This window comes from Homarus americanus, unplaced genomic scaffold, assembly GCF_018991925.1.
Source record: "Homarus americanus isolate GMGI-L3 unplaced genomic scaffold, GMGI_Hamer_2.0 scaffold34345, whole genome shotgun sequence".
Classification (NCBI taxonomy): Eukaryota; Metazoa; Arthropoda; class Malacostraca; order Decapoda; family Nephropidae; genus Homarus; species Homarus americanus.
This window is the reverse complement of record NW_024736072.1, coordinates 1,214,724-1,224,098: the sequence shown is the minus strand read 5'-3', so window position 1 is coordinate 1,224,098 and position 9,375 is coordinate 1,214,724. Positions and strand designations below refer to the sequence as shown.

Below are 9,375 nucleotides of genomic sequence, written 5' to 3'. Positions count from 1 at the left end.
TAGTGATATATTTTTTTGTAGGGAAAGGAGGAATGAAGGAAGATTAGAGGTGGGGGAAAGAAGTTATAGTTCGGAAATTGAAGAAATTCAGGAGGAGGTAAGAGAGGGCGGGCTGACCGCCTAGCTAAGCTAATAGTGTGTTTTGGTTGTCATGGGTTAGTTATTGTCTGCCGGAACAGGCACTAGACAGCCTACCCTGTCCCATTTATGGGTGTTTTAAGGGCCTTATTTCATATTCCTAGTGATACTGGCTGCTGTAGTGACACATCGTGTTAGGTAGGTTATTGATAACCTTTATTCAAACTGTTGACGCGTAGAAGGGAGTCACAAATTATTCGAGCAACTGGTGTGCATATCAGTGAAACATTGGATTTAAAAGCATCCACCTAAACGTGTACAATCAAAGACAGAGCGCACCCAAAATTTAGCCCTTTGTGAATATTGCTGTATAGAAGTGCCATGTAGTAGTGGTAATTTACTATTTACCTCCATTTACAGAAGCCCTAATAGTGATGAAAGCAATAATATTAATTTGCTCCAACTTATGCAGGAAGTCAATGATAAAAATGTGCTTTATAAAATAATTGTAGGTGATTTTAATCTTCCACAAATGAATTGGAGTAATTATACTTCTGTAATGGGACTGAATGATGTTGGTACCATGTTCATCGAGAAAGTACGAGACTGCTTTCTCACTCAACATATAGAGGAAATCACCAGGATAAGAGGAGACAGCACAGGCAATACCCTTGACCTGTTGTTCAGTAACGAAGAATCTATAGTAGGAGATATCAAGCTGGAGAGTCCACTGGGAAAGAGTGACCATGCCTGTATTTATTTCCATTGTGACATACAAGAGATGGAAGACAAAAGTAAAAAACAAGTGTACATGTATGAAAAAGCAGATTACCTACTGATGAAGCAAAGGCTTATGATGGAGTGGATCCAATACTTATCATTGGAACCAGATATTGAAAGTAAGTGGAATAAGTTCAAAGGAAAATTCCAGGCAGTCATTGACGAGTGTGTCCCTAAGAAGATAATCAGAGGACTGAGGGTTAGCAGAAAAAGAACGAATGAAAAATTACCTATAAACAGGAAGCTCTGGGCTAAAGTGAAGAAAAAACAGAGACTGTGGGAGAGACTGAAAATAATGAAAACGAAGTTCAATGAAAGAGCATGCACAAGGGAGATGTATCTGGAAACTGAAAAGGAATACAGGAGTTTAAATAACCAGGTCAGATGGGAAACTAGAAACATCTTGAAACGCAAAGAACAAGAGATTGCGAAAAATGTTAAGGCAAATCCAAAAGTGTTCTGAAAGTATGTACAGACAAAAACAAGAACAAAAGCTAGAATTGCAGATCTTTACAAGGATGAGGAAAAAGTACAGAAGACTGTGAATGATCAAGAAAAGGCAGATGTACTCTCAAGAGTAATTCTCACGAGTTTTTATCAAGGAACCGGATAGGGGGATACCAACAGTCAACAAGAAAGACGTGCCAGCTCTTGAACACCTGGAGATAACCGAGGGCAAAATAAGAAAGGTGATTCCAAAATTGAAAAGACATAAGTCTCCCGGTCCAGATGGGTTACATCCAAGAGTCATTAAGGAGATGATGGAGGAACTACTTCAGCCTCTGAGGATCTTGTTTGAAAGCTCTTTTCAAGAAGGAAATATACCCGAGGACTGGCGTATTGCATATATCACAGCTATCTATAAGAAGGGAAGTAAAAGTGAACCAGGAAACTACAGGCCAGTCAGTCTAACTAGTGTAATCTGCAAATTAATGGAGTCAATATTACGGGAAGAGATGATATCCCATATGAAAAAATATGGATTGTTTAGTAATAAACAGTTTGGCTTCATTTCCGGCAGGTCAACAGTCCTACAGTTGATTAGGGTACTAGACAGCTGGACGGAAATTATCGATGACAGGCTGTGGACATAGTGTATTATGACTTCATGAAGGCTTTTGATAGAGTACCCCACAAAAGACTATTAGAAAAAGTATCTAGTTATCGCATTGATGGAAAATATCTTGATTGGGTAAGGAATTTTTTAACTAAGAAAAAACAGAGGGTTGTGGTAAATGGAGAAGTATCTGACTAGAGAGAGGTCACTAGTGGGGTCCCTCAGGGTTCTGTCCTCGGCCCCCTGCTGTTTGTCCTTTTTATCAATGACCTGCCTGAGGCAACTAAACACGACAGTGAGGTATATCTATATGCGGATGACACAGAATTTTAGGAAAATAGAACGAGATGAGGATTGTGACATGCTGCAGGAGGACCTGGATGGGATCAGGGGTTGGACTGAGAAGTGGATGCTGAACTTTCACCCAGAAAAAAGTAAATACATGAGGATAGGAAGAACAAAAATTGTTGACCATGGATATCATATGTACACAACGATCAAGAAGACCTCTGTAGAGAAGGATATAGGGGTAGTCATCGATGATAAGCTGACGTTTTCTGACCATCTAGCTGAGAAAATCAACAAGGCTAATAAAATAGTGGGCATTATTAGAAGAACTTTTGTTCATCTGGATGCACCTATATTCAAGGCTCTGTACACTGCTCTGGTTAGGCCACACCTTGAGTATGCTAATCAAATTTGGTGCCCATATCTCATTAAGGATATTGAAGCAGTAGAGAATGTACAGAGGAGGGCTACCAAATTAGTACCACAGATCAAGGATTTATCTTATGAGGAAAGACTAAGGAAATTACAGTTACCGACACTGGCGTCCAGAAGATCTCGTGGGGACCAAGTGGAAACATACAAGATAGTGTGTGGCATATATGACCCGGCATGTACAGCAGGAATGTTCCAGATGAGGGAGGCTGACACTACCCGGGGGAACACAAAGAAGATCTACAAAACAAGAGCGAGGCTAAATCTCAGAAGACACTCGTTCACGAGTAGGGTTGTCAACAACTGGAATGGGTTACCTGAGTGGGTAGTGAATGTGGAGACGGTGGAAAAGTTTGAAGCAAAATTAGATAAATACTGGAAAAATCAACAAGTATATAATTATAGGGCACAAATATCCGCCACACGCAGCCACCGTCTGAGTAGAGAAGAGGCTATTGAGCTGGAGTCACAGGCGTGAGCCTCTTCCAGAAGATCAAATGTGAGTATCTGTGAGTTTCTTCCTTGATAGAGGAAGCGGGATCCTAGTGCTGTCACTAGGTACCCCTGTACAATGACACCAGAAGCATCTGGCAAGTGTGATAAGTATATACAGTATAAATATTATAAAGGGGCTTACTAAAGCCTAAGGAAGGAAGGATATTCCTTTAACACATAATCAGTGTTATTTACAAAATATCTGGCCAGTATGGGGAGGATCATCGTGTCTCCGTCAGGGGGTCGTGTCTTTCATTGTACATGTAAATTTGGTTGCACTGTATTTCCATTCCCCTCAACTTAACATACTAATCAAAAGTACTTTATATCTATACGTAATAAGTATTGAAGTGAGATGTCGTAATGTAGATAGACTATTTCATATCTGTAGTTATTCGTAATTTCTTGATCAATGTATTTAGTTTTAAGTGCTGCACCTGTTAGGGTGCTCCGTTTCCAAATCAGACGATTGACTACTTAAGAATTGGTTGCCACAATCACTGTCCAAGTGTGTATGTTTTTTTATGTATACACCATGTATATGTATGTGTGTGTGTATGTGTAGCTATGTGCATGCGTGTTGGTATGTGTATGTTTGTGTACGTATGTATGTATGTGACCTAAATACTCCACCAAACTATCTCGCTTAATTAAGCTGCTATAGACGAAGATGACTGACAGTTTGGCGTCAATGTTCTAGAAACAATGTTTTTTCTTGGAAAAAGGAGAAAAAATCTCTAGGTTTCTATTGTGCACAGTATATCTACGATAATTTCATCGGTATAGACATAAGTATAATATTTATTTAATTTTTTATTTATTATTTTTTTTACAGGGATTAGCCCACCCGGACACAGGTCACTGACCAACATTGGGGCCTGGGGGGGCGAAAATGTAATAATAATAATAATAATAATAATAATAATAATAATAATAATAATAATAATAATAATAGTTCATATTAAATAAAATTTATAATACAAAATACATAATTATAAATAAAATAATGACAATAATAATAACTGATAATAATAATAATAATTTTAAAGAGCCATAAAAAAATCAACAGTGAGAAACGATATAATGTTCATTGTGTTGTCAAAGTAAGAGAAACAATTGAGACCCTGCAATTGTGTGTAAATGAGGCAGAAAATCAGATCTGTAACCTGGGACTTGGTCACAATTTTTATGATGCCATATGGCAGCCAGATCTACCATTAGACAATACATTATGCTAACAATGTCTTCCCAGGCGGTAGTACCTCCCTGTTTGATGGCGGCATACTACCTACATTTGTATGGTGTATTAAATATGGTGAATGGAATGTTAAGTAAACATTTATGAACGATATATTTACAAAACTGTTAAGAAAATATATCTTCATTTCAAGTAACCCATCTGTACTGTAAATAACAGTACTGTAATATGCAAGTTTCATTAAGTGACGGGAATGTAATTCACCCTCACTAGGGAATATGTGCATTTTTGCGTTTCATGTGTGTGTAGATAGACATATTGTCACGCTAAATATGGATAGTTGCGAAATAATAATTCATAATACAAGAATGTGAATAGTATCATCACCATCTTAGGTAACCTTGCTTAGACTGATTTAGGTATACAGGCATGGTTATGATCGTAAACGACGTATTATGTAGAAATGAACAAATTTACCCACATTTGAAATGAGCCAAAACGTCAGTTGAGTTTTAAGGCGTAACCGGACGATTTTCCATTTTTAGCGTAACACATACACACACACAGAACAGTAGTATATCATGCTCTTTGGCCTGAATTTCAATTAGCACATGTTGTCGTCTCCAGATGATCTATAACAGCAATTATTATGCTTGTGATTAAATTTAGTGTATGGAGTGACAATGATATTTTTTTCACAAAGTCAATACACTGTTAAAACTATGTTTGGCTTATCAGTAATAAATTTACCTTTACACTGAAACATTGACCCATTAAACACACAGCACATTAAGATGAGTCTTTAGCAGATACCTATGGTTTAATACTGAGAGGAAAATGAGAACCTCTAGATAATGCCAGCATACTGAAGAATGTTGCACTTGTTGGCGATGAACCTGGTGATGTCGTTGTCGGGAATGTGAGGGTGGTGGAGGCCAGAGCACACGGTACGGTAGAGGGCCACCCTCTCCCGCCCTCCTCCCTGCCTCTCTGTCCTCTGCAAGATGTCAACACCTCCAGATGCATGGGAAGGATGGTGGGTATACGGGGAGTCATAGTCTGGTGTTGGGTAATAGTGAGATGAATCTGGTAAAGCTCTATTGCTCACACGATAAGGAGTGTTCACACTTCTTACATATTGAAGCAAGTTGGTGGGATGTGGCTGAGTGTTGTAGCTCTCTGTTGACCACCGTCTGCTCAAGAATGAAGTGTTGAGGTGGGAGACACGTTGGGTGTTGTAGGGCAACGTTGAGGTAGTTGTTGTGACCCCTGGTTGATGTAGTTGTGAGTAAGGGTTATGGCTATTACCTTCTGAGTATTTCGCACCAAGAATGTCATAATTTGCACCTGGTGATTTTAAATGTGACCCAAATGCACGACCATCAGAGCGTAGTGGTGACGGGTGATCCTGGACAGACCATGTGTACTGAGTATGTATATTGTCATGCTTACTCACAACAGTGTCTGGCATCTCTCCATCTGACGGCTTCATAGATACAGAAGTTGGTTTGGTATTTGTTTTATCAACATTCTCTGATATTACATCGAGAACTGGATTTGATTCTTTTAACTGTAATTCTTGTGCGGTAATGTTAAGTAGCTTATCTTTGTTCTTCAGTATAAAGTGTTCAAGTTTCTTAAGTATCTGTCTTGTAGAATCATCGGTTGGGTCAGTGAGTGCTTTGAAGAAGAGATTTTCCGATTTAGAAATATTAATTGAATCATTCTTTAAGAAATTCAGGTAATTATTAAGGAAGGAAGTCGCATTATCCTGAGATAAAACAACATAATCAATACTTCTCCTTCTACGTCCCAGAATACCCGGAGCGAAGAAAGGAATGGTAAAGGCTGACGTGGCACCAAAGGCCAAGGCGATAGCAACGAACAAGGCACACGCACTGCTGGACAAACAACCTGAGGCACTTGTGGTAGCTGAGGCAGCTGCTGCGGAAGCCACCTCTGCGTCCACCACGTCCGCGCTTTGCACCTCTGCGTCCACCACGTCCGCGCTTTGCACTGCGGTAAACACCTCTGCATTTACCACCTTCACGTCGTCATTCTGTAGGTCAGTGTTTTGGTTTACCTGGAGATTGCCATAGGCCGGTATGTAGGGTCGCTGACTAACCTGGTGTGAGGCGTCGTCTAACGTACTTATATCTGGTATCAACGGGTCATTTTGTGGATGCTGCTGTTGTTGAGAAGTGTATGACGGATTACTAGATGCAAAATTTTCATAGAATTTATTGAGCAGTTGCAATGTATTGATTTTGGGAGGTGTTTGTTGTGAATGGTACTGTGAGTCCAAGCCATCAGGAGCAGCAGCACCAGACGACACCGGAACAGAGCTTGAAGACGAAATATTTTCCTCCACTGGAAGATCATTATCGTGTGCAAGTTGCGCATTAAATAAGTGTTGGAAGTTGGCAGGTGTTAAGGGCGTGGGCGTGTTGGAGGTGTCGTGTGGAGGATTACCCCATGTTGAGGCTGCTGAGGTGGGCGAGCTGTAGGAAGCTGAAAAAATATTCGATGGCCTTTGATTCCCGACTGAAACGAATTGTTGATTATTGCTGCTGTTAAGAGAACCTCCAAACACTAATGGAAAATGTTCTCGTATATCATCACCAACTCCTCCGTAGATGGGTGGATGGGTGGTGCCGTGGTCCTCTGAAGGAACCAAGTAGCTACTGGAGTTACCAAGACTAATAGGAAAACCTAGTAGGCCGGGGTTTCCGATCCCTCCAAAGTGACTGACCATGTCACTTCCTGAACTCCGACCTGCTACTGAGCGTCGAGTCCGCGCCTCACGCTCAACTATTTGAGGCTTATCGTGATTCTGCACCTGGTCGTGCTGGTGATAGTGGAGGTGGTGTTGGAGGGGTGCTGGGGACGCCACACGTGGTTGCAGGATCCTGAAGGATTCCTCGTTGTCCTCCCAGTTGGGCCCTGCAATAATCCCAAGTTACATTATTTGTGAGTGCCTCGGGGCGGTTCACAGGGTCACGCTGAAGTATGATAATTATTGAAACAAATGATAGTCAGTGATTGTGTTTACTAATAGATGTTGTCAATGTCGTTGATTGATTTATAAATATTTTTTAAATACAAATAAATATCTCAAGATAAACCAAACATAATGATTATGTTGAATAGTTATAGGGTTCAGCATGAACTAATGGATCTTTAAACTGAGGCGTGAATGAAAGCGTAGTATTAAAGATGGTGTATTAATAATGTTATTTACATGAGATTCAAGATAATGTAGAACTAACTACCTGGTAGTTGATCCTTCGGGGTGATGATATCACCAGGTGAAGCCTCATCATGATTGGCTACTGCCCGTGACGTCACGAGAAGCGTCATTAAGAGGATGCACCTTACGGCTGGTCTCGGCTGATCACGCATTCTGCCACTGTACAGCCTGCAGTGATGGACGTTTTAAAGCGACACTTTCAACATCTTCCTAGTGTATTAGTTATCGTTTCCCCCATAACTCGCAGAGAGGATGTGTGTGTGTGTGTGTGTGTGTGTGTGTGTGTGTGTGTGGTCCAAACCATGTACTGTATTTACAATTATCTTGTTTTCCTTACAAAAGTCAATTAATCTCTCTCCCCTCATTTCTATTACCCAACCCATGTGGTCCTACTTCTCCATTTCCCAAATTTTGCGTTAAAATCAGCCATTGTAATCCGACATTAAACTTCACGGTGTCTTTTGCTTCTTTATATCTTCATATATTTTTCTAAGACCACCCTCAAACCCGAAGAATAGCCCCACCTTATTTCACCTTTAATTAAACACGCTAAACGCTGCTTGGGGAATTACGTTAAGTTAGCCTTAGGGTGGTTAATTTTAAAATGAAATAACCTGGAGGGGAAACTGTACTGGCAGGGAGCAGTGGTCAGCAGTATTCTGTGGAGTGTGATAAGACGGGTAATATCTTTAGATGGTGGTGACTTATATTTAATGGCTGCAAAACATCATGGCATTTCCCACATAAATCTAGGAAGAGGCACTGGATATAATATTTAGCTAGCCTCATGTACCGTACGTCTTATACAACACATGGTGAACGTGTATACATCCACGCACAACTCTATTTATAACTGTACACATTTTCTTCTGTACACACAAACAAACACCTTTTCTTATGTGGACACACAAACTCGATTCAGTATAAAACACAGATGAAAATAAAAAAGTTCCATGTTAAAATATGCACGTACACAGTTTATGGTTTAGTAATGTTTACTTGTACAAGAGTCTACAGGGTACAACAACAGCTGTATTATTTATCTTCTGTCACAGTAAAAAATAAAATTAGGTTAACCTACGGACACAAGTTAGGTGCACCACCGTGCCTGTCTCTTCTCATCTGTATGTTGACTTTTGTTACTTATTCGGCAAAAGATTGATAAATAAGTTGGTGAAAAATCTTAAATAAATTAGACGTTTTACTCACTGCATGACGAAGTTTCAAATACAGATATTGTTATTCTTGTTGGAAGGTTCCAAAACGAAATGATACATATGTTAGATGCAACAGTAGGTAATACACACGTTAGTATCATGCATTACACTGCCACAAGTGGGTCACGGCCACCAGATAATGTGAGGTACTGTTAGCAGCACAGCTCCCGACAGACACTACACGTTCTTCCACTGCCGAGGTGGCTGCTGGACTGGGCGTCGAGCTCTTCTACCGCCACGCGGGGCAGAGAAATCCAGGCTAACGACCGCAGTAGCAAACACCATCACACCAGACGGGCGTCACTGTGAGGCGCTGTGTTGCTCGCTTGGCGGTACAGTACAAGAAAGCCACGAAGTCTATAGTTCCTCCTCCCAAGTTTGTTTACTTATGATTTATATTTGATTCCGAATTTTGGACGTCTAGTATTACTGAAGGAATAAAACAATAGATGTTTAGAGTTCTAGAGTCTAGACTCTTACATATTAACATTTTTTATGGCCCAAGGGAAGTCTTGAATATACATTTTATGTTGAAGATCCAGTGTTTGAGTCATTCTTGATAATGTGAAGAAGGTAATGA

General features: G+C 40.2%; 1 protein-coding gene across 3 annotated transcripts; it reads right to left on the bottom strand.

Moving 5' to 3' along the window:
* Nucleotides 1–4,332: 4,332 nt before the first annotated feature.
* On the bottom strand, nucleotides 4,333–9,022 carry LOC121871895. 3 transcript variants are annotated; one of them, XM_042374490.1, is made up of 4 exons: nucleotides 8,886–9,022; nucleotides 7,601–7,746; nucleotides 6,346–7,271; nucleotides 4,333–6,315 (listed from the first exon to the last, which is right to left on the bottom strand). In XM_042374490.1, the coding sequence occupies exons 1-4, from the start codon at nucleotides 8,894–8,896 to the stop codon at nucleotides 5,176–5,178; spliced, it is 2,223 nt and encodes a 740-aa protein (XP_042230424.1). In that variant the 5' UTR covers nucleotides 8,897–9,022; the 3' UTR covers nucleotides 4,333–5,175. The 3 variants fall into 3 exon arrangements, with proteins under 3 accessions (XP_042230424.1, XP_042230423.1, XP_042230422.1); XM_042374489.1 differs by having other exon boundaries at nucleotides 4,333–7,271; nucleotides 8,788–9,022; XM_042374488.1 differs by having other exon boundaries at nucleotides 4,333–7,271.
* Nucleotides 9,023–9,375: the final 353 nt, after the last annotated feature.